Source organism: Eptesicus fuscus, chromosome 17 (assembly GCF_027574615.1).
Source record: "Eptesicus fuscus isolate TK198812 chromosome 17, DD_ASM_mEF_20220401, whole genome shotgun sequence".
Classification (NCBI taxonomy): domain Eukaryota; kingdom Metazoa; phylum Chordata; class Mammalia; order Chiroptera; family Vespertilionidae; genus Eptesicus; species Eptesicus fuscus.
Window position 1 is genome coordinate 10,854,207 of NC_072489.1, and position 26,825 is coordinate 10,881,031.

The following is a 26,825-nucleotide window of genomic DNA, read 5'->3' on the forward strand; positions in this document are numbered from 1 at the left end:
GCAGGCAGCTTGCAAAGTGACCTTGCCAAAGGGGCAGAAGTAGAAGCTGCAGATCCCTTATCACCTCAAAAGCCACAGGGTCACGTTCACAGGTCAAAGTGCATGCTGCAGGTCCAAGCTGCCACCGGGCACAGGAGGGGAGAGACCCCAAAGGAGTTCTGCAAAGAATTGGCCGCCAGCAAATTTAATTCACCGCAGAATCCTTTTCAGCGATGTCAGCGGTGCTTAACCATTTCCTGTGATGAAGAGCTCACAGTGACACAGGGGAGGCATCTACAGACAGGCTGGCAGCAGTATCCCAGCTCGGGAACCTGATCCGTGAGCGGACGTTGCTGATGCCTTGCCCTGTCAGCCCCCCACCTCCGCACCACCCCTCAACCCCTGCTTTGCAAATGCTGCCCACATTTCTGAGGCCCCTCAACATGCAGACCTGCCAAGTCAGGATTACTATGTCTATCAAAGTCTGAACAGTCACACTTAACAAATTAATTTTTAAAACAAAAACGATTGTAACATAGACACCCACACCTGAAACCTATATGTTCATGTTGACCAATGCCAACCCAATATTTTAATAAATAAATACATATGTAAATAAATGACAAACGAACACAGAATGGCCATAACCTTCTTTGGAAATAACACCAAACGCCCGCATTTGGGTCCCTCAGTGAACCTGAGGGAGGCCTGACTCTACTAAACCCTCCGTGAACCCTAACACAGACCGCCCAATTTATCATCCCTCAGCACTGAGGTTCTGAAGGAGACCATCGATCACAAACATCTCTGCTGGAAACTCAGTCCCGCTGGGATCTCCTTGTACACTGGCCCCCGCAGCCTTGAGCCGCCCCAGCATCTGAGGCTCAGCCCTCCTCTGGGAGGGGGGGCAGAGGTTGGAACAGGTCAGAGATATATAAAAAGTACTGGTTTTCTTCCCCAGCAAACTTAAGTAATCATATGCAATATAAACTATGGACTGTTCCACTATGGACTGGGTTGTAGATACTATTATGGAATTATTGCTCATTTCAACAGGAGTGATAATGATTTCCGTGGCTGTGCAGGGAAGGTCCTTGCCTGGGCAATGTCCGCTGGAGGATGTAGGGTTTGACCAGGAGTAAGGCTCCCAGGCTGAGTCTGGATTCAATCTATTGTTTAAAAGGAAGTCTTATGGACCAGCCACTCACTTTGTTTACATGGTGTCTGGCTGCTTTTGTGCCTCAGTGGCCTGGTCTGGTCATGGTGACAGAGACAATATGGCTCACAAAGCCCCAAATTTACCACCTGGCTCTTCACAGAAAATAGATTGCTCACCCCTGAGTGAGAGTATGATGTCTGCAACTTCCTTTCTAATTGTTCAGCCAAACAACAGCAACAAAAAACTGCATATATGCATGTGTGTGTATATATATTTATACATATGCAGGGTGTCCCCCAAAAATGTATACACACTTGAACAGCTGGTAGTTCAGTTTTGAAAATGAAATTTATTTTAATAAACACTGCCTTTGTAATTATTCAAAGTGCGTGTATACATTTTGGGGACGTTCTATATATGTATGCACATATACTCGAATAATGTGGGGATTTTGACTTGGCAAAAACATAGCTATTTAATAGCTTACTGCTGACTGGAAGCCTTAACACAAACAATTAATACAGATATTTATGTATTATATACTATATTCTTATAGTAAAGTCAGTTACAGAAAAGCAAATGTTATTTCAAAAAATCCTAAGGAAGAGAAAATACATTTACAGTATTTATTGAAAAAATGCACATATAAGTGGACCCACACAGTAGTTCAAACCTATGTTGCTCAAGGGTCATCTGTACGTGTGTGTGTGTGTGTGTGTGTGTGTGTGTGTGTGTGGAGAGAGAGAGATGCAAATGTGGCAAAAATTAATAATTGTTGAATTTAAGTAGAGAATATGAGTATTCATTTTTCTTTTAACCTTTCTGCAAGTTTGAAAATATTTTCATAAAATGTTTTGAGAATAAATATTACTTCACTTTAAAAACTCAAGAGAATCTCCTAAAAATATAATTAAATGGGAAATTAAATAAGCAGATCAATAACAATATAAATCTATAACTAGCAATTACAAATGGGTTTTAAGGTAATGAGAACAATCTAATATACGATAGCAACAAAAAAATATCAACCTAAGGTTTAACTAAAAAACAATTGTGGAGTACTTAAATAATACAATAAATTTTACCAAACTCCAAAAAATAGAAGCACGTAAGTGAATATGAAGGACATAATCATACTGTAAACATTGGGCCAATGCATTTGCAGGTGTTAATAAAAAACAAACAAAAAAAAACTTTATCAAAGACAAAAAGAAGCTTTGAATAACAGGAAGAACATACCACATCCCTAAACAAGAAGAGTCAATGACTTAATATTGTGAAAATGTCCATCCTCCACAAATACAGCTATAAGATTGATGCAATGCCAATGAAAATCATCATGTGGCTTTTGTTGTTGGAGAGAGAAGTATAATGACAAAATCACTCAAATATATTTCTAGTAGGAAAAATGGGTACGATTACTCAAGGTAATTTTGGAAATAAAGAATAATTAAAGTTTCTCACCATAATGATGTTAAGGTTTATTTTAAAACTACAATAATTAAGTAAGTAAATCTGGCTCAGGAATAATCAAAGAAGAACAGTCCGTGAAGAGATATATAAGAAGTAAGAATCAAGGCAGCAAGTCCATGAGAGGAGACAGGGTGGATTGCCTGTCGTACAGGGCTGGGACAATGGCTCACCACTTGGGAGAAAATGAAGTTAAAGCCCTATATCAAACCACACTCCAAGTGAAGGAAAATTAAGTGCAAAGAAACAAATTCATGAAAGCGATAGAAAATAATGTATATCAGTATTTTAGAAGCTTGTGGTGGCACAGATCTTTCTAAGCATAAAACAAATAGTAAAAAGAAAAAGATGGATATAGTTAGCTAGTAAAAATTTCAATCTTCTGTACATCTAAGAGGACTACAATCAAATGTAAGAAAAAAACAACACAACACTAAGGAAACTATCAGCAACATAAATGATCTTGAGGGGGCAATGTCCGCACTATAGAATCATTATGAGGAAAAGGTGTGTGTGTTTTTTTTAATTTTTTTAATGGCCAAATGCCATTTACCTACACTTCACAAAATAGTATAATTGTTGGGATTCAGAATGATTATTATTTCTTCTTTTTGCTCATATGCATTTTCTGAGTTTTTTACTGCCCCCAAAAATGTTTAATTCCTGTAGAAAAAAAAAGAAAATCTTCAGGCTACCTAAGCTTCTTACAGAGGACTATAAAGCTCCTCTATCGGCTCCAAGCTCTCCCCGAATGAGCGGGTCTGCAGCCTTATCGACAGCTCCCTATCCAGGCCAGAAATATACCTTCTTCATTTCCTTGAATCCTCCAAACCCCACAGCTGGGTGATGCTATTACTTAATATTACAAACAAGGGAGTAAGGCTCAGAAGGGTTCAGCAAGCTTCCCCAGGTCACACAGCAGTGAGCAGTAGAGTTAAAACTGCATCCCAGGTTGACCCCACCACAAACTTTGCTCTTTCCCGGCCTCATTTCAGGAATCTTGGTTTGGGAGGCAGAAGGCCTGAGGCCTGATCCTCGCTCTGTCCTTAACTACACATGGCCTTGGCAAGCCCCTTCCCTGTTGACCCTCAGTTTTCTCCACTGAACAATGAGAAGTGGGTTGACCCAACTGGTACGTCAAGTTCCTTTCTTCTCACAGACAGGACAGATTTCTGTTCTCATAACGCACAAATGACCAGTGGCCAAGGACTGATCTAAACCAGGGACCAGCGGCCTGGGGGCTAAAGCAGGTGGCCACACACAGATGCCCCACGCACGGGCTCACCTTGAATTCCTCGTGAATGCGCTCCTCCAGGACCTTGGCAGCCTTGCGGTCCTCCATCTCCTCTTTCCACTTTTCCGCCATGATCCGGGCTTTCTCATTGGCCAGAGCATCCCGGAACTTCTTGGTGATCTCTGCCTCCTTCTGTCTCCTTCCAAGAGAACACCAGAAGGTATAAGTTCGTGTGGGAAACTGAAGGTCTACATAGCAATGTTAGAGGCAGAAATAGAATAGTGGGATTAGCTATAGTTATAAGAAATATTAAGCATGTTCTGTTAGCTGTGATGTTCTGTTCTGATTAAAGGAAGTACCTTCTAACCTGGCTGGGAGTTGTACACCCCGGGACATGGGAGTTAACATCCGAATTCAGTCCATTCTCCTTTTCCCACTACTGCCTACCATCATGGGAAGATGAACAATGTTGCTGCTGAAACGATCTGGTCCCAGAGGCACCCACCTTTTGCTCTGCCAGCCCACGTTGCCTATAGCCCTTATATCCATTCTTATTCCTTGTGCATACTTCCCCATGCCTGTAATTCCTTTTTCCCACTTTCCCACATGATCTTGGTCCTTCTACCCAATATAAGCAGCTGGCTTATGGGAGGGGGTGGGTAGAGCAGATTTTTGTGGATAACCTGCTGCTCTCCCATACCGCCAGCACTACTGGAATAAACACTCATATATGATTTCAACCCTGTCTCTACTTAATTGGCTCAAGTAGTGACAGGCAGCCCGGACCCAATAGTTGTCTGGTTTCAACACAGAAATAAAAACTACAGACAGTTATTTCTTATCCTGTCGGGATGACAAATGTCTAAGGTCAACAAAACTCAATGTTTGCAAAGGTGGGGAGAAGTAGGCATTCTCTTATTAATCTATATTAATCTCTATATTAATCAATTTATCCCTGTAAGAATAAAACCATTTACACAGCATGTACAAACAGTCCCTGACTTATGGTGGTTTGATAATGGTTTTTTGGTTTTACAATGGTGCCAAAGCAATCCACATTCAGTAGAAACTGTACCTTGAGTTTTGAATTTTGCTCTTTTCCTGGGCTGTTGATATGCTGTATGATACTCTCTGGAGAGCCACGGCTCTCAGATCACAAGGGTCAACAACCACACTAGTGTATGCATTGTGTTGCATGACTTTGCCAACTGTGGGCTAATGTAAGTGTCCTGAGCACGTTTAAGGTGGACTAGGCTAAGCTGTGATGTTCGATACAACTTATGATATTTTCCATTCACGATGGGTACATCAGGACAAAACCCCATTGTAAGTCAAGGAGCATCTGTTGCTTAAATGCTCACTGTGGTTATCTTAGGTGGCAGATGTTGGGTTGTTGTTAACAATTTTATAGTTAAAACACCGTCGCTATGCCCGACCGGGGTAGCTCGGCAGTTGAGCGACCCAGAAACGAAGAGGCCGCAGGTTCGATTCAATGGTCAGGGCACATGCCCGGGTTGCAGGCTTGATTCCCGGTGGAGGAGGTGCAGGAGGCAGCCAATTAATGATGTTTTTCTCTCAATCGATGTTTCTGTCTCTCGATCCCTCTCCCTTCCTCTCTCTCTATAAAAAATAAAAAATAAAAAAACATTTTAAAAAATAAAAAAATAAAAATAAAATAAAATAAAGATGAGGAAACTGAAGCATAAAAAGGTTAAAAACAAAAAAGAATGTCACTAAAAATTGGGTGGCGGGGGGAGGGGATGTTGGCATCCAAGCTTCGCAAAAAGATGTTAAAAGTTGTTTATAAAAGAATTCTGATTCCAAATCTCACTGGGGACTCAAATGTTCATGAAGGATAAACAAGCAGATAACAAAAGTGAATCCAATCTGCCTACTGTCCCAGGAACCACTCAGTGAGAGAAAAAGCCACATCCAATAGAAGCAGTGTTGTTATATCCATACCACAGATGCGAAAACTGAGGCCCCAAATAGCTCACTTCTAATCGGTGGAGCCAGGATTTGAATCCATAAGGTCTGTCTGAAGCAAGACTTTGATATTTGGTCACCTAACAGCCATTCACCTGCCTGGCACCTCAGCCCTCTGACCCATAACCACTTGTCCTTATCTGTGACCCCCCCCCAAGGCTCTGAGTTTAGGCCCCACATGACACCCATTGGCACCTCTCACCAGAGCTCCTCGGCCTCCCTCTGCGCCTGCAGCCATGCTTTCTCTGCAATCAGCTCCTCCGAGATCTCTTCATAGGGCTTGTCGCCAGGGCCTTCTCCCATGATCCAGACCCAGACCTCGCCATCTTCCCCCAGCAGCCACTGGATGTGCTTGTCACTCGCTGCTTCACAACATGAGGAGGAACAAGAAAGGAAGAAGAACAGGTCTGAGTTCCAAGTAGTAAGAAATGGCCTAGTTTGGCCGATGGTACACAACCACTCTTCAGTACTGTCATCAACAAAGAGGATTCCAGAGAGATACGGGCCTGAGTGCAGGTCCATGGCCATCTCTCCCTCCCACTCCCCCTGGGGAGCAGCACAGCAGCCAAGTCAGCCTGCTGAAGCGGGTGTCCAAGTCTGGGACTGTGTCTGAGGCTGAGCGCCCTGACATCTTCAGCGACAGCGCAGCACCCCCTGAAGGAAGTGACTGTGTCACCCATGGACCAAGGCAGTTAGGGGCCAGTGAGCCTGCTCCTCTGTCCTCGCCCTCCCCACCGCCCCCGTCAGCACCAGCCCTCCCGCCCCCCGTCCACTGGCTGAAAATAAGGAATTAGAGATGGTGGCGTTGCAAGGTGAAGCAGCTAAGCCTTGAGTCTCCCTGACCCACATCCACTGGTAACATGAGCAACAACAAAACCTATGTCTCATTAAGCTACTGAGATTTTTCAGTTTTCCTACTGCAACAGATCCTATTGATTACCATGACTAAAATGGAAATCTATCCCAAAACTGGGTACCACTGAGACAGAAACAGAAACTATGGGTCACTACCTAAGCCGTTGTGTGGCCGGTGATGTTCAGCAGACTAAGTGGCTGGTGATCACGTTATGCAGGAGCAAAACCTTGGGTGAAATTGTTGGGCACGGCAATGTAAAAGGCAGACCCTCCTGCCTCTGAACGTGTCACTCTGAGGGGAGAGACTGGAGAATAGGAAATCCGCGGTGTGTGTTGGTTGCCAGTGGCTGTGTTTGGGAAGGTGTTAAGAGACAGAAACTAGTTCAAGAAAGAATTGAATGCTTTGCAAGTGGAAATGAGAGAATACAGAAATTTGGGACTTTGTAAGATTGGGAAAACCACCTCCTTCTAGAGCCCAAATTACAAGAGATGGGGTTTTTAAAGGTTTTGCATGACAGCCCCGTAAAACCTGTCAGGTGAACAAAGCGAGCTGGGTGCAGAGCCTGTGGCAGCCATGAGAAGGTACCCAGACACCCAACCAGGGGGTAGAATGCAGCCAGCACTCCAGCTCCGGTGTCTGCCCACGGCCATGCTCATAGAGGCAGCTCCCAGCCTGTGGCTGAGCATGGCAGGCTTATTCCTGGAAGACAGCAGACGCCTCTGGTGAGACACTTCCATGAGGCCTGGACAGACCTTCCTTGGATGGCACATCTGCCCAGAACACCTCCACCCAACCTGACCTTTCCGTCCTTCACTCAACCAACCTCCTCCAGCTCCCAGCCCTTTCTCTCACAGGCATTTCCTCAGTGCAAGGCCTGTGTGTTTAATCCCATCCTTGCCGCTGCTCTGCAGAGGAGCCAGGCTAACACGAGCACATTAAGAAGGGGTCAAAGGGGGGAAAGGGGGGAGACATGTGTCATACTTTGAACAATAAAGATACTTGTTTTTTTAAAGAAAATGCCATCTTCTCATGCTTATTTTTACAAAGAGCCTAAGACAGGTACTCTAGTTCAGCGGCCACCAACCTTTCGGACCTCACGGAGCACCAGTGGTCCGCGAGCCACCGGTTGGCGACCATTGCTCTAGTTGAAAGGGAGAGGCACAGAGGTAAAGAGGCAAAGAAGAGCAGACCATTTGTGAAACGTGTCTAAAGACGAACGGTAGATGTGTTTGCTGGGACATCGAAGCAAACAGATCAGAAGCCTCCTAAGTTTTTTGAGTCTGGACTTTAAAAGCCTTTGATTGTTCAGGACTTGAACACCCATCTGGTACGCAACCTTGATGACCAGGAGGCAGGTTCCAAAGGCCACGCTGGTCCAGGGAGGGCATCCTCAGCGCTCACCTCAGATGAGACCAAGGGGAATAAGGAGCAAGGAGGAGCCTCCTCGAGGGCCCAGTCAGCATCCTGTCAAGGCCGTCCCTTCGCTGCCAGCGCAGGTGAACTTCACAGAGCCTGACCTAGCGGACTTCAGGAATGCCAGACTGGTGACTGGTGGTGCTCAGTCTCCCTTCTCCACAGAGGACATTCTGACCCTACTCCCGCACAGTACGCTGTCTTAAAGGTGTGTGTGTGGGGGGGGGAGGGGGGGTGTTCAAGTGACATGTCTTTTCAGCCACATCCGGACCTTATAGAGACAAATACTGAACCCTTGCAGGCTTTGGGCCGGGTGGAGGACTGGATGTGACTTGAGGGTGTCCACCTTAAGGGCGGGGTGGATGCGTTTATATGGGGGAAAGAACAAAATGCACGAGTGACCACAGTGACAACCTGGGACAGTGACGTGCTAAGTCAGCACCCCGTTTTCTCTTCCCGAGCTCAGCAGATGATACCCTTCTTGTCTTCCTGTCAGTGCCATGGAGTCACGTGACTGAATCCTAGTCGGTGAAACGTCAGGGGAAGTGATTTGTGCCACTTTCAAGCTGAAGCTGTTGGCAGCCAGCGTGCTTTGCCCACATTCTGTCTCTTGTCCAGAAGGTGGAATTGCAAGTAAAAGCAGCCTGATCCATGAGTCAATGTTTGAAAGCAAAGCACAGAGAAGAACTGCCTAATCTGCGTCAAACTGTGACGTATTCAGAAATAAACCTCCATTGTATTAACCCACTGAAATGTCAGTGTTCCCCGTTGCAGAAGGCAGCATTAATCCCCCAATATAGACCATCGTTATTTTCAGATGTTAAAAGCAATAGTAACAGAGGAACACCAGTTTGATTATGAATAATAGAGCTGGAAGGCAACAACTACCAGATTTATAAAACTTCCAAATTAATAGTGGGAGAACGTAAATGATGAGAGGCTTACCAATCCTGCAAAACTAAGGAAACAGAATAGTGAAAACAACAAAAAGAGTTCAGCTATTAAAGCTCACAATTACCTCCCCGCCATCCATGCTGGCCCCCCTCCCTGCCTTCTCAGAAAACCCCGATTTGTTCAGGAAGTAACAGAGAACCCTCAGTTCCAGGACAGGCAAGTTTCTACCCCACCTCAAAGGGCAAATCAAATTGGTCTAAACCCATCACATTCTATGATTCTCCTTGGCAAACAATTGATCTAGACGTGACCAGATGTCCCATTTCTGACAAAGTAGATGTAGACAGAAGTCCCAGCAAAGGGTTTCTTTCTCCAAACAGAAGGCGAAGACTCCTTAGGAGAAACCTCTTGACACTTTACTCTTTTATCTCACCTCCTCCTTCCACCCTAAGTGAAGAAGTGATGCTGGAGTTGCTGGAAGACTTTGCAACCCTCAGGAAGAAAGCCACATGCCGAAGAAGATAGAGGGAGATGGGCCCTTGACGATTTTGTTAAGCAAATAAACTAAATCTATACATTGAAGTTCATCTCCAGATTTCTCGTCATTTGAAAAAAATAAGGAACTTTGAAGAATAAAGTTCTGTAATCTTACCTTATAATAGACAAATATGCAAATTGGCCGCACCTTCGCTATGCCCAAGCCACGCCCACCAACCAAGCCACGCCCACCAGGAAACCTTTGCAGGGATGCTGGGTTCGCCCAGCCCAAGGCTGGGAAAGCCACCTGAGGCTTTCCCGGCCTTGGGCACCAGCGGGGAGCCTGCACGGATCGCAGGAAACCACTGGGGGTCGGCTCCTGCGATCCCTAGCAGGGACGCTGGGTGCGGCCGAGCCTAAGGCCACCGCCCGGGGCCAAGCCCCGACCCTGAAAGAAGGCAGAAGGCGGTGGCCACAGCCAAGGCCTGGGTCCCCGGTGCCGGCAGAAAACTGGTGCAGGCAGCCAGGTGAATGAAGGTCTATTGCACGAATCTTCATGCAAACGGGCTACTAGTTATTAAATAAAACTAGAGGCCTGATGTATGAAATTCATACAAGAGTAGGCCTTCCTTCCCCCAGCTGCTGGCACCAGCTTCCCTTTAGCACCCGGGACCTGGGCTGGCTTCCCTCTGGCACCCACAGGCACCAGGGACCCAGGCTGGCTTCCCTCCAGCTGCCCACAGGCATCGGGACCCTGGCTGGCTTCCCCTGTCCAGCCCCAGCTTCATCAGGAAGGGCGTTCAGAATGACATCCAGAAGCTGTCCGGTCTAATTAGCATATTACCCTTTTATTATTATAGATATGATTCTATAAATATGAAAGATTTATTTTTTAAACAATTGTTAGTCATGTATCCTGTTATTTACAGTCAAGCACATCCCTCCCTAACAGATACAGGTAACAAACAAAAGAACACAGAAGCTCTAAACCCTCGGTATATTTCTTAACATGAAAACGTGAACAGAATTAATTCCCCAATTAAAAATCTGAGACTATCAGATGTGATTAAAAAATAAAATCCATTTGTGCATTATTTAAATATAAGACATATTTGAAAAAAGAAAAAGGTTAAAAATAAAAAAGTAAGCAATAATGGATGGTAGTGCAAAGACAAGCAAAAAGAAAGCGGAAGTGACCAGGTCAGACAAAGCAAATTCAAGTACAAATGTGTTTATACAAAGAAGAATATGTGACAATAAAAGATGCAACCCGCAAAGAAGATACAACAGTCACAAAACTTTATATAACATACAACAGAGAAGACAATTGGATGAAACAAAACCCCCTAACAATGCAAGGAGAATTTGAAAGTGCATATATACTCATGGTGGGGAGTTTTACTACATTTATTTCAGAAGTTGGTGGACCAAATAGATATTTTAAATTAATAATATAGTCAACTAATTTTAATTACCAGCTAAAGGACTTTGTTTCATAAATATTGAGAATATATTTTATTTATTTTGATCTTGAAATTATGAGAAAAATGTATAGGCCATCTTCTCTAATAATAATACAAAAATTAGAAATCAATGGGGAGAAGAGCCATTAAAAATATTAACTTTCTTATATTCAAAAAATATCTGCTTGATAACCCATAAATCTCAGAAGAAATCAAAATGAAAAGTATGCATTATCTAGCAGTGGAAATGTAGCAACAAATATGACCACAACTAACAGTGAGCTCAAAAGAAAAATTCTAGGCTTAAGGCCTTTTCTTTTTGATGTCCCCATGAAGATATACCTCTCTTCGCCAAACATGTAACAATAGTAGATACAAAAGAAAAAGAAAAATGCATAGCAATATAAGCAATACCTCCACGGAATCCATACCCAACCAAAGTGTGGAGCAGTGAGCCTGTGGCAGCCGAGGCTTCCGTGTCACCAGGAGATGACGCCTGCAGGTAAAGGGGCCTCTCCAGAATAAGCAGGGGCCCAAACAAGTCATCACTGAAGACCTGCGGCTGCCACAGAGAGCCTGGCAAGAAGAACTGGAAATGAAGCTGCAGGGGCAGTGGACATTGGACATTGTAGGCCCTGGTGCGGGCTTGGATGTTATTCTGTGTGAGATGGGAAGCCACTAGAAGTGGGGAGTGGGGAACGTAGCATACACGGTCTCATTCATATTTCAAAACGCTCGCTCTCCCGGCTGTGTGGAACACAGATGAGCGCGGGAAACCCTGTAGGCCAGTTAGCGTTTGTCCAAGTCCAGTGAAGAACAGCCTTGCCTTGCACTGAGGAGGTTCTGGTGGGGGAGGTGTGAAGTGGTTAAGGTTTACGACATATTCTAAAGGAAAAGGCAATATCTGCTTACATTTTAGATATGAATTGTGAAAGGCAAAAAAAAAGAAAGAAAGAAACAAAACTCCAATGTTTCAACTTAAGCAACAGAATCAATATTTCAGCTTAAGCAAGAGAACGAATGGTGATGTTACTGAAATGGGTAACGTGGAAGAAACAGCTTGGAGAAATCAGTTTCTGTTGTGGCTAGATTAGTCTGAGATGCTTATTAGACACCTTATAGGCAGTTGGATACAACAGAGTTCAGAGGAGAGGTTGGAACTAGGATATAAATGTTTGAAGTCATCAGTGTATGGACATTAAACGCCACAAAACTGGGTGAGGGCAGGTAGAGAGTGAGTATAGATGGAAAAGAGATGAAGTCCAAGGAAGAGGCCAGGACCCCCAACACTTAAGAGAGGACCCCTAAAGGAGACAAGGACAAAGAAGACTGTGAGGCAGAACAGCCAACAGAAAGCGCTACCCCGGAAGCCAGGGGGCGACAGAATTCAGGAATTAGGAGAGACCAGCTGTGTCACAGGCTGCTGATGTGGGTGGATAAGACTGAGAACTGACCACTGATTCAGCCACATGGAGGTCACCGTGATCCTGATAAGAGTGCTTTCGTGAGTTTGTGAAAAGGGATGCTTGGAAACTGGAAACTTTTAGAAGAAAATATAAAAGCCTATCATTATAACTGTGGAAGGGAAGAATTTCTTCAGCAAGACATAAAAAGAATAAACTGCAAGAGACTGTTAATAAATTTGAATACAGATTAAAATTCGAAATTTCTACACAAGAAAACACACCATGGAGACAATTAAAATCCAGCAAATGAGAGAAGCTATTTGAATACACATAATTGTCAAATGATTGTAACAATTAATAAAAGCAATAATAACAGCTAACAATTATAGAGGGCTTATCTGCTAATCACAGTTCAACTCATTTTACATGTATCTACTAATTAATGTCTAGAACAATCTTTCTCTACTGGGGTCCTGTGAGAGAAATAAGCCCTATAAAACAATTTGAGCCCGACTGGCGTAGCTCGGTGGCTGAGCATCAACCTATGAACCAGGAGGTCGCGGTTCAATTCTTGGTCAGGGCACATACCTGGGTTTCGGGCTTGATCCCCAATGTGGGGTGTGCAGGAGGCAGCTTACCGATGATTCTCTCTCATCAATGATGTTTCTATCTTTCTCTCTCTCCCTTCCTCTCTGAAATCAATAAAAATATTTTAAATAAAATAGAGACAAATTTAACAAAATGTGTTGTCTCATCGCAAAAACATTTGCTGAGAGAAATTGAAGACTTAATGCAGCTGAGTTTCCCAGTCTCTACAATCATGTGAGCCAATTCCTTAAAATGGAGAGATAGATAGATTGATAATAGATAATAGGTAGATAGATAGATAAAGGATAGATAGATGATAGATAGATAGACACATAGATACATAGATACATAGATACATACATAGATACATACATAGATAGATGATAGAATCTCCTAAGGGACCAGCCACTTCCAGTGTAATGGTGGCTTCCAGTGAATCCTGCAGGGAGTGGCTGCCAGCAGCTGGTGTGTCCTCTGGGCCAGGTGCCTTTTGTTTTAAGTGATGAGCCTTAACCTTCTGGGGGGTGGGGAGGGGAGAACTCAACTAGGCACATGATCAATGTGCTTATGTTTATCGGGTTCCTTCAACATACCACAACATACCAGGTTTAACCGAGACCATCGCATTTCATCTTCCCCACAAATCTGAGATAAGATTTCTCATCACCATCTCCAATCTACATATGGTAAGAGGAAACTGAGGCTCTGGGAGGCTTGAGTAACTTGCTAACCTCAAGAACCTCAAGTTAACTAATGGAAAATAGGAAGAGGGCAGAGCCAACATTTGAAATAGGCGCTCTGACCCCTGCACAACTGCCTCTCGCACAAAGGATGTGAAGGCCGGCACGGTGTGGGCATAAGAGTCATTGTCAGTAACGCCAGGCTGTTTCCTGTTGTACTCAGAACCACTCGCTGAGAGTCAGCGACGCAGACACGGGGCCGGTCGGTCACGTTAACCATCCTCCCATCGCTCCCTCCAACCTTGTGACTGTACAATGGCTCCCGAAATAGCTCCCCAAGTTCAAGGCCACGTCTCTTGCAGAAGCCTTGCCTCTCTTCCGAGTAGAACAAGGGACAAAACCAAGATCTTCCACCAGGGCATATGCCCCATGTATGCCGGCACTCATTGCAATGGTCACTGGGAAATCCCGAGTGCCCTGCCTCCAGCCCAGCTCCCTTCAATGCTGAGACACAGCAGAATCGATGTCCAGTGAGAGTCTCTGGACCCATGCTTACTCCTCTCCTTCCCAGCTCGGTTTTCTCCTCTTTACCACGTCTCGCAGCTTAGTCAATAAAATGAAAGGGCTGCACATGACTGGGGGCAGGGACTAGACCTCCTAATTCTTTAGCATTTCACAAAGTCTGGGTGTGAGAACCCAACCAAGGTGGCCAAAAGACAAGCACTTCAGTGAAATGATAGGATAAACATAAGCGAACCCTGAGACCTAAAGTCGTGTAATTTTGAAAGGACGGGGTTATAAGTGTGAAAATGCACCCAAAGAATTTAGGCCCCCAGGACTAACACAAAATCTGGTTCCAATTGGGAAAATCCTAAGAAGCTTTGCAAATTTTACCACGAGAAAAACCTGGAAAGCAGTAATGCTGGCCACTGGGAGGGACAGCCGAGGGACAGGCAGCGAGCGGTCGGTAACCTGTTACTTCTCAGCCCAGCTACTCTGAGCTGCAGCTGGACTGGGACCTGGGGTCAGGTTACAGGGAGTCAGGAGATAACCAGCAGGTAGCCTTTCTCAGAAACTGCCCTGCTGACTCCCAGCAGGAAGGGGAAGCAGGGGTGGGGGGAGGAGAGGGAAGCTGGGAGGTGGCAGCCATCAGCCCCTGAGGCAGGGGAGAGAAATGAACCCTGGGCTGCTCAGCCCAGCATCCCCCGGGGCCCTGCACCAAGCAGGAGAGTGGCTTCCCTCCATCCAGAGCTGAGCAAAACTCACTCTGTTCAGGCCCTGGGCTTTTGGCAGCCCAGCTGCCAGGAGAAAGTGGGGGAGGGGGACAGGAGGAGGGGAGGGCACTATATTCACTGAAACTCAAGTTCTCTGCAGGCCACTGGCCACTGAACAGGCGTATGGCCTCAGGCACTGGCCTGTGCCTACCCCATCCGCGTGCCCAAGCTCTTATGTTCCTCATCAACATTACTACTATTAAACCTTTTAAACTTTTGCCAAGCTCACTGTTCAATTTGTTTCATGCCGTTTACTAGTGAGGTCGAACTCCTTTCCACCTGGTCATTGTGATTTGAAATTTCACTCCTGTCAACTGCTCCTTCATCTCTGTTCCCATTTTTCCGTTGTGTACCCTTTGCTAACTGATTTGGAGCATCTCCAAGTTTCCTGGATCCTAATCCTTTGTTAATATGTTGCAAATAGCCAAAACCGGTTTGGCTCAGTGGATAGAGCGTTGGCCTGCGGACTCAAGGGTCCCAGGTTTGATTCCGGTCAAGGGCATGTACCTTGGTTGCGGGCACATACCCAGTAGGGAGTATGCAGGAGGCAGCTGATGGATGTTTCTCTCTCATTGGTGTTTCTAACTCTCTATCCCTCTCTCTTCCTCTCTGTAAAAAATCAATAAAATATATTTTTTTAAAAATATGTTGCAAATATTTTTTTCTTCTTTTATCTCCTGTTTTCTTCTTTTTTAAAACTCAGTTTCATATCTTTTATCATGAAGACTTTTAAAAATCTAGTCATATTTATCTTTGAACTCAAACAGGAATAATAACTTATTTCTCTGACGTGAAGACACATTTTAACATTTCTGAAATCAGGGTACGCCTTATAGATGAGGAAAGAGTGAAGTTAGGGAAAGTAATGGGTTCTCTCCCCAGCCTCACTCCTACATTATTAACAGAACTTAAAGCTTGAGGAAAAACAATAAATTTATCATGACATTTCAACTTTTGAACTTCCCTGTAGCTCCCAGCCCTGCATCAGACAGCACGGCTACTCACGGCTACTCATAGGCACCGAGTGCCCGGTGCTGGACTCGGCCCAGCGGGCGACCTCCTCGGCAGAGTCTGCGGGGCCACTTGACACCCCCCTGAAATTCATCAGCATGATTATCGGTACCAGTGAACTCACAGCAACGGGCCAAGAATGCAGAGCTGTTTCTTTCGTGTGATTCAGTCACATTTTACAAACGAATGCTTTCCCCTTGTTCCTTGGATCATTCCTGGCTTTATTCCTAGGTATGTGTCCAGTTTGCAAACTCTAAGAACCATGAATAATTTGTGTCACTTAATTCTAGCCAATGCCTCCAGACTCTTTGAGGTCATTTGACAAAACAATGGTGGATCTGGTTTAATTTACAGCTTTTTTTATTGATTGCAGAGAGGAAGGGAGAGGAAGAGAGAGATAGAAACATCAATGAAGAGAAAGAATCATTGATTGGCTGCCTCCTGCAAGCCCCCTACTAGGGATCGAGCCCGCAACCCAGGCATGTGCCCTTGACCAGAATCTAACCCGGGACCCTTCAGTCCGCAGGCCAACTCTCTATCCACTGAGCCAAACCAGCAAGGGCTACAGCTTTTTTTTTTTCAGCAGCGTATAAAAACAGTTGTCTTTCTAGTTATGATGTCTTCGATTTTACGAAACATAAAGGACCCCACTCCCAGGTCCCTGAGGGGAGAGTTAAAAGAAGGCCCCACATGAGGCGCTCCACCTCGCTCTGCCTGCAGCCTGACCCTTCCTCCTTAGCATCCAGAACTCGGCCTCTCTTGGGGAGCTCCCTGGGGCTCCCCCTCCCAAAGCCTTCCGCTGGACGAGGCCACGCTTCCCATTCTCTCCTAGAGGCAGAATGCTCAGAGCTGACAAGTAAGGGCTCCGAGTAAGGTTGATCTCTCACCACAGCCAAAAAAGCCGCACCCTCCTCCCTGGGGACACCCACGCCTGCCAGGCACTGTCAGTGGTCTCCCCAAGCCCCCCCTCCCTCCCCCTCCACCAAAGTACTATCCTAGAAGCACTGCCCCCGGTACCCAGGAAAGGGGTCTGAGAACAGCTCCAGAAATCTGGGCACCCCCACCTCCGACACCCCGGTGTTCACTGGCAACTTGGTGATCCAAGTGTATTTACTAGAAAACTGTTGGAACCAACAGAAAATTTCATGCAGGAGCTCGAAGAAAATCAGCATGCCAAAATCAATGGAGCCCACGCCACGTCTGGCAACACGGGTGGGCGGAAGACAGCGTCAAGCCTGGGTTTCTCTTGGTGTTGAATGGCTTCTATCTGATGCGCTGAAAATCCTAACAGTGAGGGGGTGCTGGTGGGTTGGCCAAATCCCTGGTGCAGTATCACTTCCCCTCAGAGGGAAAAAATTCAGGGAGCAATAAAACCAATGCAAAGTAGAATTAATGTCCAAATAATTGCTGATTTTAATAAATCTTGAAAGATGATATAAATAAACAAAATCTATTTAAAATCCTTGATTAGCCCTGCCAGTGCAGCTCAATGGTTGAGCATTGACCTATGAACCAGGAGGTCATGGTTCAATTCCAGGTCAGGGCACATACCCAGGTTCCGGGCTCGATTCCAGGGGGGAACATCCGATCAACGATTCTCTCTCATTATTGATGTTTCTATCTCTCTCTCCCTCTTCCTTCCTCTGACATAAATAAAAATATTTTTTAAATCCTTGATTATACAAACAAAATAATGGAGAAGAATTGAAAAATACCTTTATCTTTTTCATCTTTAGTAAATAATGGTTCAATCTTGATAACGATGGAGAAAATAAATTTGAGTGCCTTTCTTTTAAAAAGTTTTAAAATAGCATATGCCCTACATTTTCCAATAGATTCTCCTACAAACAAAACAGGGACAAAAGGTGGAGAGAAAGAAAAGATTTAGGCAATATACATTAAGCAGATGCAAAGACGAAAAGCAGAACTTGTGGAACTAAAATCTAAGTCAAAATCCTAAAACAAGAAATGAAATGAGTTAGAAGTACGAGGGGAGAGGTGACAGAATGCCCATTACTTGTATATTACAGATTGTGTTTTGGCTTCTACACTATATCCCCAAAACTCACATATTGTGATTTTTATACTTTCACTAAAGATTTTCAAGATCTAGGGAGGAGTCACACAGCACCAGCACCCAGTCTTTCACTCAAGAAGAAATCGGTAACACCTGTGCCTCCAATCGAGCCCCTCTGACACACGAAGCTGCGAAGGTCTTAGCAGCTACTCTCCCCAACCCCACCCCCCCCCACGCCCACACACCCACCAAAGCCCTAGGCCAGGCGTCCTCAAACTTTTTAAACAGGGGCCAGTTCACTGTCCCTCAGACCGTTGGAGGGCCGGACTATAGTTTAAAAAAAACTATGAACAAATTCCTATGCACACTGCACATATCTTATTTTGAAGTAAAAAAACAAAATGGCAAAAACACCCGCATGTGGCCCGCGGGCCGTAGTTTGAGGACGCCTGCCCTAGGCTGTGTGCACAGTCCAGATAGAAACAGTGAAAGCAACACCCATGGTCTTGTGGTACTTTCAGGCTCACGGAGGAGACTGGCCTCAACTGAGCAAACAGATTCAGAAGCAGGAAGAGGCAGGAGAGAGAGAGAGGAGAAGGAAGGGAAGGGGAGGAGAGAGAGAAGGAGGAATCCACAAAGGAGTCAGTGGTGCCGGGGGCTAAAGGGAGGGGGGAATGGGGAGTGACTGGTTCATAGATGCAGAAATGTTCTGGAACAAGATGGAGGTGGTGGTTACACAAAGTTTTAAACATACTAAATATCACTAGATTGCACAGCATTTCATGGTTAAAATAGTAAATTTTATGTGGTGTGGATGGTAGCACATTTTTTTTTGTTTGTTTAAAAATAGGGAAACTCTTTTATTAAAAAGTATCTGCTGTTGAGGAGTTAGGATCAGGCAGTTTAGGGTAAGGGCCTAGGAGAGGGAAGACAGCAGATCAAGAGGATGGTCAGGATGTGAGCAAGATCGGCAGAATGTACCAGCCAACTCTAGGGCTGCCCTTCCCGCCCCTCCACCCAACCCAAGAGCAGAATCTAAAAGCAGGAAGACGAGGGCAAGAGGAGATTGGCTAGTGATAAGGAAGGAAATTTTTGAAAAAGCCAATGGAAGACAAGTGCAAGAAATATAAACCCCTAGACTGGTAAGCTTCTGCGGCAACCCTTTTTGGGAGTGACCCCTCTCACATGCGGAGAGCCTTGTTACTTTCACTTTCATAAATTTCTCTCCCTTTTGCTTACCCCTCCCTTGTCCGTGAATTCATTCGGCAATTTCTCGAGACAATGAACCCAACAGCTTAAAATCACATCTCACTAGGAAGAAAACTGGGCAGAGTGCTGTGAAAAGAGATTGGGATGGGGCTCACTGGGAAGTAGTCAGTGAAAAGCTCACCATGTAATGAGAAATGAATGCTGGAGGGAACTGGCTTCAAGAGGGCTCGGGAAAGAGCAGAGGGACCCCAATGGGTGGAAATTGGGCTGGAGAGTGGGCAGAGGCCAGTGAAAGGCATTTGCATGTTCTGTGCCACTGAGGAAGGAAAATGCGTGAGCTAATTAGCATGCTGAAAGGGCACTGGGAGAAAGGGTCTTACAGCGTCAGTGTGAGAACAGCGCTGCATTAGGGATGTCTGCAGCCAAGTACAGTCAGGACTTCCAAGCTAGGAAAGGGAACACACTGAGGCTAGGAGGGCTCAGGCACCAGGGAAGGTTGCCATGGTTACTGAATGAAAGCAGCTGCACAGCTAGGACTGTGTCCCACATCTTCATTAGGGCATGGACCAGGCACACATGAGGCACCAAAGCCTGGGCAGGTATGCAGCAGGAGCAGCTTAACGCTTCGACACAGAGAGGATGTTAGGAGGTGTCTCCCTCAGGCCCCGGTCAGGGCTGCTTCTGGGAGCTGACAGGCTGAGCAGGCAGGGAGAGGGGGCGCTAGGAGGGAGGAAGCCACCTCTTGACCCCAGCTGTGGGGAACAGAGGCAGTGGGGCTGGGCGAGAGCACTCCGTAGGCTGGAGCAAGGGCCAGGCAGGGGCCGGCACGGAGGCCCGTGGAGATGCTAACACGGGGTGGCCGTGTGAGCAAGAAGCACAGAGGACAATAAGCCAGCCGCTCCGTGTGCAGGCCTGAGCCGCAGTGTGGCTGTGGTCAGTAACTGAAGAGGAAGTGGGAAAGAGGGTGGGAAAGATGTCTGGTTCCCAGGCAAAGGATGTAGGGACGGATAGGGAGGTGGTCACCGAGGAACCGACAGAAATGCCGATCATGGAAGAACTGACAGGCCAGGGGGGAGCTTTCTGGGTCAGGACAGCAGTTCGAACACAAGTGTCCCGAGTCCTGTGTCCCAGGCCACACCGGCTCAGCCCCAGGTAGGGGTGTGGGTTCCTGCCCTGGTGAAAGAGCAGGAGGGAAAGAGATTGCCAAGGCCATAATCACGCTGGGCCTGGCTGAAATCCAGCAGGAACGTAATGCCACTGCCTTCCCAGCCTCAGCCTAAGGACACCGATTTCCGTGGGGCATCAAACGTTGTCGGGAATGTGGCAAAGCAGCAAAACTGATGGCAGGTGAGAGGGCGCCGACGCTGAAGATGTGTGTCTTTCACGACACTTAGGACGTCCAAAGATCCTCACCAAATATAAAGTGAAAACAAGAGACAGGCCGTGTCGTCAGGGGAGTGATGCTTCCCGTCACAACTGTCATCTTTCACCCCAGCGATGTCTGTGCGGCCCCAGATGTGTGCTCCAGGATCAGCTCTGTGACCTGGCACCGTCTGCATCACCGGTGTTGGCTCCTACCCTCTCCTGGCTCAACTGGAGAGCAGACGCCCACAGCGACAGGTGTGCCTGGCCCCACCCTGCCCTCAGCACCCTGAGCCCTAGAAGCAGCCAGTAAGGCCTGCGAGGAGCTGGGAAATGTCCCCAGAAAAGAGAGGGTGGGGTGGAGGCCTTAGGGGCCAAGCAGCACTGGGGCACAGACAGGAGGCGGCGAAGCGTCCTTCCAGGTTTACCAGGACTAAGTTGTGCTCAGGGGTCCCCAGGGGCTGGCACACAGCTCAACAGGGCACAGCAGATGCTACCTTCGGGCAAACTTGGTGGAGGGAGAGCCTACAAAGGTAAGGAAGAGGAAAAGACCCAGCCCACGGAGCCTGCCCCCACCCACGCCCACCCTGAGCCACCATGTGGCTGCTTTGCACCGAGCCTTGCTCCCGGCTGTGTTCCCCGGGATCGGCAAAGCTCTGTCCAGGTGACCACAGTGGGCACTTAGTTATGTTGGATAAGAGAGTGAACGAAGAAATGAGCGAGTGCACAGATGATCTGTTGAACTTGAGTCATAATTCAAAAGTGAATGAATAGAAAAACATCAAGTAACTGCACCCACGGTCAAAGTCATGGGATATGGGTCCCAACTCCATTTCTTAGTGTCGACATGATGGATTGCGACACTTCTCTGAGCCATGGCTTCACTGAAACGGGGTCACTGGGCTGTGGGAGTGTTCAGTGGGGGCAGGCAGCTGGTAAGCGCGAAGTTCACCGAGGAGGTGAGAGGTTGTGGAAACTTGCGTCATGACCAGAGGACAGGAAGCAGGCACCAGGCACCGTGCATCCTGGACCGGCAGCAGGAAGCTGCGAGCCTTTGGGGCACAGCTGGCCCCAGGGCTCCCCCTGATCTGCCCCGACAGCTCCCCAGGCGGGACCGAAGCAAAGAGCTGAGATCTGGATGGGATCCTGACCTGGAACACACACATTCCTCTGTGTTTTCTCCTCTTTTTCCATTCTTTATAAATCAGAAAATTAATTACCCGGAAAAGAGTCATCTGCACCAGAAACCCAAATGAGTTTAAGGCATAATTTATACATGAGAACGTAGATGTCAGCGTGTGACAAATCGCCGTAAAAATATTTTTGCAGTTAAATTTCCAGGCATCTGTCTTCTTCCCCGAAAGAGTCACTGCACAGCCCGTGTGAGGCCCCAGGGCCGGCCGGGTGGGGCTGGAAAGGCGGCCTGCGTTTTCAACAGCTAATGATGCAGCTGGTGAAATTCCAGCTAATTCCTACTAATTCCATTGGCCCAGCCTTGGCACCAGCCATGCATAGCCAAGTCATAGCTCTGCCCCCTGGGGTCCCGCTGCATCTTGTGCAGAACGAGGTCTTAACGCTCTGTGCCTGCTCTGGGCTGGACCCGGGATGGAAGACAATGGAGTAAGGCCTCCTACTCTTTGAGTCCCCGGGGGAGCCAAGCAAGCAGATGACGAATGCCAACGTGGCAAGTGTAGAGCAGGGGGGTCGGGGGTGGGTGGGGGGGCAATGCCAAGCAGCTGCAGAGGAGTAAGTACGTCCCTGTGCCAGGAGCATCCCCAAAAGATGCCAAGGGAGGGGGCCAGTCCTGAAGGAGTTTGTCGGGAGGACGAAGGCAGGGGGACATTCCAATAGGAAGAACTGCTCGTGCGAAGACAGAGGCTGGAGCGAGCTGCCCGGGTGGTGCGAGGGTGGCCTGTGGCACATGGCAGGGACTGGCCAGTGAGCCCGGGGTAGAGAGCAGGAGCCAGGTGCCCCAGGGCCAGCATGCCCAGCACAGAAACAGGACTTCATCCTCACTGGAAACTAAACAGATCAAGTCTGCCCTTCACTCTGGAGAACAGATGGAGGCCATTTTAGGCTGGTGGGAGTACAGGGGAGAGGAATGAACGGGTGCTGCACACTCTGTAGGCAGCATGCACGGAGGGCCCCCCTCAGATCCTGAGTCCCGGCCCGCACCTAGCAGCCGCCGGCTCAGGGTGCCTTCCTTCACAGGTGCACTGTCCCTGGGCTTGACCGCACATGACAGCAGGCAACCCCCCGCAATGTGGGCCGGGCCCTTCCTGCTTGATTGCAGTTGCTACTGCCATTTGGGGCTGGCACTCTGTGCAGGGCATCCCCCAGCACCTCCTCCAGGTGCCCAGGGAGGATCCTCTCACACCAGGGCAGGGCGGAGGGTAACAGTGCCCAGAGCTGGCCTCGCCCGGAACAGTGTGCCTCCCACATAAGAAAGGGAGAGGCTGCACAGCTTGGCTGCACCGGCTTCCTCACCAGGCAGTCACCAACGGCGTCGAAGACCCCCCGAGGTCCCGACGGTGCCCTCCCAGGACTTGAGCTTCCCACAGGACAAAGCACGTCCCATTCCCCAGCACCATCACGCCCCTGGGCGGCCCCCTCTGCAGCCCCGGGGCCCTACGGACCTGGACAGAAAACCACGGCCCGTGCTCCTGGGACCGGACGCTACAGAACAAGGGTTTCAAGCTCCAACCTCGCATCCCACCAGTGCCCGTCTTAAAGCAGAACCTAGCCCGGCATCAATAAGGAGCCCCGCGGCCGAAACCGGTTTGGCTCAGTGGATAGAGCGTCGGCCTGCGGAGTCAAGGGTCCCAGGTTCGATTCCGGTCAAGGGCATGTACCTTGGTTGCGGGCACATCCCCAGTAGGGGGTGTGCAGGAGGCAGCTGATCGATGTTTCTCTCTCATCGATGTTTCTAACTCTCTATCCCTCTCTCTTCCTCTCTGTAAAAAAAATCAATAAAATATATTTTTTTAAAAAAAATAAGAAGCCCCTCAGTAACTCCCTGGCACATACCTCGCTTGACCTTCGGGGGCCTGAGGCCCTCCGCCTGGGCCAGGGCCTCCCAGGCCTCGCGCTCCCGCCAGCGCCGCAGCTGCTCCTCGCGCATCTTGTAGAAGAGGATGTGCTTCTGCACGTCGCTGAGCTCGGCCAGGAGCTCGGGGTCGATGTACATGTCGTGCAGGATCTGCTGCAGCATGGTGCCACCCGGGTGCCCACACCAGCAAAGCCCGGGCGGCCGGGCACCCCAGGCTGCTCCTCACCTGGCTCCTCACTCCCGGGCCTCCCCAAGAGCCCCTTCTCCGTGCAGCATGTCACTCTGCCTCAGCTCCCAGCAAGCGGCAAACTCATCTCCTCTGCCCAGGACAGCAACGGGCGGCCGGGCAGCAGGAAGCCGAGAGGCGGCTGGGACCCGACAGGGGAGGCAGGCACCAGGAACAGTCTAGTCCTGCCGGGTCAGCAAGCACCGCATCGCAGCAGCGCCCCGCTGGCTTGCCTGGGGTTCAGGGCAATGGGAGGGTCAAAGCTCCGGCTCCCGGGACAGCGCCAGGCACAGCCCTGCCGGGGCCACGGGTGTCGAGTGATCTGTTAGTGGAAGGTAACGATGACACCAGCTGTATCGATGACACTGCCCCGGCCAGCCAGGAACCGATCTCTCCTCCACAGGTAAGAGGAGGAGGCGCAGGCGACTTCGCCTACTGATTCCACGTCTTTTGAGCCAATTTCAAACAGGCCAGAGCAGCCAGCCAGCAGCCTCCAGGCTCCCCAGCCTTCCCTCCACGGCTCCACATTTCCAACCTTCTCCAGGACGTCTGGCGTCCCGAGGTAATGCTTTAAACTCTGCCTGAGGGGAGGACAGAGCTTCCTCTGTGTTGGAGCCAAGAAAGAAAACAACGTGGAATCAGGAGGGACAACGGAAGGGGCTTCTCCGTGGAGTTCAAGGACAGACAGAGGCAGACGGCCTCTCCCCTTTCCCGACAGTGAGGTTCTGAGCTGGGGGCATGGGCTGACAGATGAACCCGCAGTTTGGGTGGCTGTCGCTGGTCTTTTTGTCGTTTGCTGCAGGTGTCTGAAGGTGACCAAAAAGAACGAAACCGCGTCGCCCGGGAGCCTGGGATCGGGCGCACGGGGACAGAGCAGATGTCGCCAGCGTTCGGGTGGGCAGCAGCCACTGTTGCTGAGACCGAACCCGCCTGACAGGTGCTGGGAGCTGCTCACCGCTGCCCTTGTACTCCCATAAGGAAACGGGGGTTCAGGTAAGTGACTTGCCTATGGCTACCCAATCAATGAGCTGCCACATTGGGACCTACCCAGATTTCAAAATTTTTTTTTAAATATATTTTATTGATTTTTTGCAGAGAGGAAGAGAGAGGGATAGACAGTTAGAAACATCGATGAGAGAGAAACATCGATCCGCTGCCTCCTGCACACCCCCCACTGGGGATGTGCCAGCAACCAAGGTACATGCCCTTGACCGGAATCGAACCTGGGACCCTTGAGTCCGCAGGCCGACGCTCTATCCACTGAGCCAAACCGGTTTCGGCAGCCAGATTTCAAATTTAACATCCACTGGCAACTATGAATGTTTGATGGTTTAAAAATGTAACCCAAGGAGGAGGAAATCAACAGGACTCGGCACTGTGGCCTGGTGGCATCGGTGATCTTTCCTCCCTTTGAGAACGGAGGTGGATTGGGCACCCAAGAGTGATGGACCACAGGGAACAGGAAGAAAAGCTAAGGGGGTTCAGATGAGCTTCAAGCCCACAGCATCACAACGAAGCGGGCAGGGCCAGGCTGCCCTCCCGCGGTCTAGCGGGCTTGTCCCCGCGTGACCCAGACCTCGGAGCTCCCACACAGAGGCTCCTGCCACGCAGCACCGGCTCTGGCCCCGGGCCCCGCGCCCTCTCCTCTGTCCTCCCACCTCCAAGTCCTGGCCTCCGAGGTTCTCGGACCCAGAACCTTCTCTATCTGCCTCCTGCCTCCCCAACCTCTTCCCGCTAGTGGCGAGCTGTGGCGGGTGGGGCCGGAGACTAGAAGGGGAGAGAGGACGCGCAGAAAGCGCTGGCTGCCTCCCCCCTTTTCCTGGGTCCCCCGGGCCCCTACACGGAGAGGGGGCAGAGGGCACTGTGCGCGCAGCAGGACCCGCAGGCCGCTTGGGGGCGGAGGTCCCGGGTGCGGGCGTCCCGGGTGCGGGCAGCGGGGGATGGTGTCACTCTTGCGGCGGCGACCCCGTTCGGAGAAGGTGGGCAGTGGTCAGACGGGAAGCACCCCGTTTTGTGCCGCAGGGCGGGGTGCTACCTGGCAATCCCAGGTCAGTGGGGCAGGAGGCCAGGCCACGGAGGGCAGCGGGGCGCCGGCGGCGTCGGATTTCCTGCGGGCGCGGCCGGGAGCTGCTCCGCCCGCGTGGCGCCCCCTCCCGCCGGGCGACCGCCGCCGATCCGCCCTCCCGGAAGCTGCGGGCCGCTGGGCCCGGGCTGGGGCGCCCCCTGGCGGCCTCGAGGAGAGGGACGGCCTCTGTGGGGAGACTTGGCCAAGCGCACAGGAACGCAGTGGGAGGCTAAGGGACGCGCCAGGACCTGAGGAGAGGGGAACCCCTGGCCAGCCAAGCGAGGGGGACACAGCGGCTGTTAATGGCCCGGACCCCAGGGGCTGGGGCCGCGCACGAAAGGAGCCTGCGGCGGTTCCTTCGGGGGGCGGGGGGGGGGGGTACCTGGCGACTGAAAATGGGGCCGGGCACCAGGTATTCAGACAGGGGTTTCTGCCGCCTTTCAACTCGTTTTATTTCGTTTTCATTTTTTGCTGGCCGATGTGTACGTTTGATTTTGCACGCTAACGCAGTTTTCTTCTGGAAACCACCCGAATGGCCCCTCGGTGGGGTAGGGGCCGCCCAGGGTGGAACACCACACCTTCACAAAGGTGTAGTGAGGAAAAATGTCCAGGGCAGATAAAATGAAAATGCGTAACATTGTGCGCAGTGTAATCCACTTTTTAAAGCCTGTGTTTATTTTGTGTAGACAAAGGAAAAAATACCGAAGAACACACATGGTTCTTTGCTTTCTTCTGGGAAGAGGGAGGGAGACCACTTCAGACAAGTCCATATTGTTTAATGCCCTGAGTCAGCTACATGACTCATATGACTGAAATAAGATGTATTTCAAAAGTCCTTTCCAAATGTGACTCGGAGGTTCGGAGCTGAAGAAGGGCCTGGAGGCATTGCTCACACAGCTCTGGTGCTGGATAGGAACGGAGACCGGAGAGCAGGAAGCAGGAGAGCGGTGGCCCAAGCCTATGACCCAGGCCCAAGCCTATGACCCAGGCCCAAGCCTAAGCCTAGA

General features: G+C 49.0%; 1 protein-coding gene across 1 annotated transcript in view; it reads right to left on the reverse strand.

The window, feature by feature from the left end:
• The window catches only part of SH2D4B (SH2 domain containing 4B), a 78,155-nt gene extending 54,466 nt beyond the window's left edge, over positions 1-23,689 (reverse strand). The window contains exons 1-3 of the mRNA XM_054728971.1: positions 23,511-23,689; positions 6,031-6,186; positions 3,894-4,041 (exon numbers count right to left, since the gene is read on the reverse strand). Coding sequence (XP_054584946.1) covers positions 3,894-4,041; positions 6,031-6,186; positions 23,511-23,689 — 483 coding nt within the window. The remainder of the gene's footprint in view (positions 1-3,893; positions 4,042-6,030; positions 6,187-23,510) is intronic.
• Between the last annotated feature and the right edge of the window lie 3,136 nt (positions 23,690-26,825).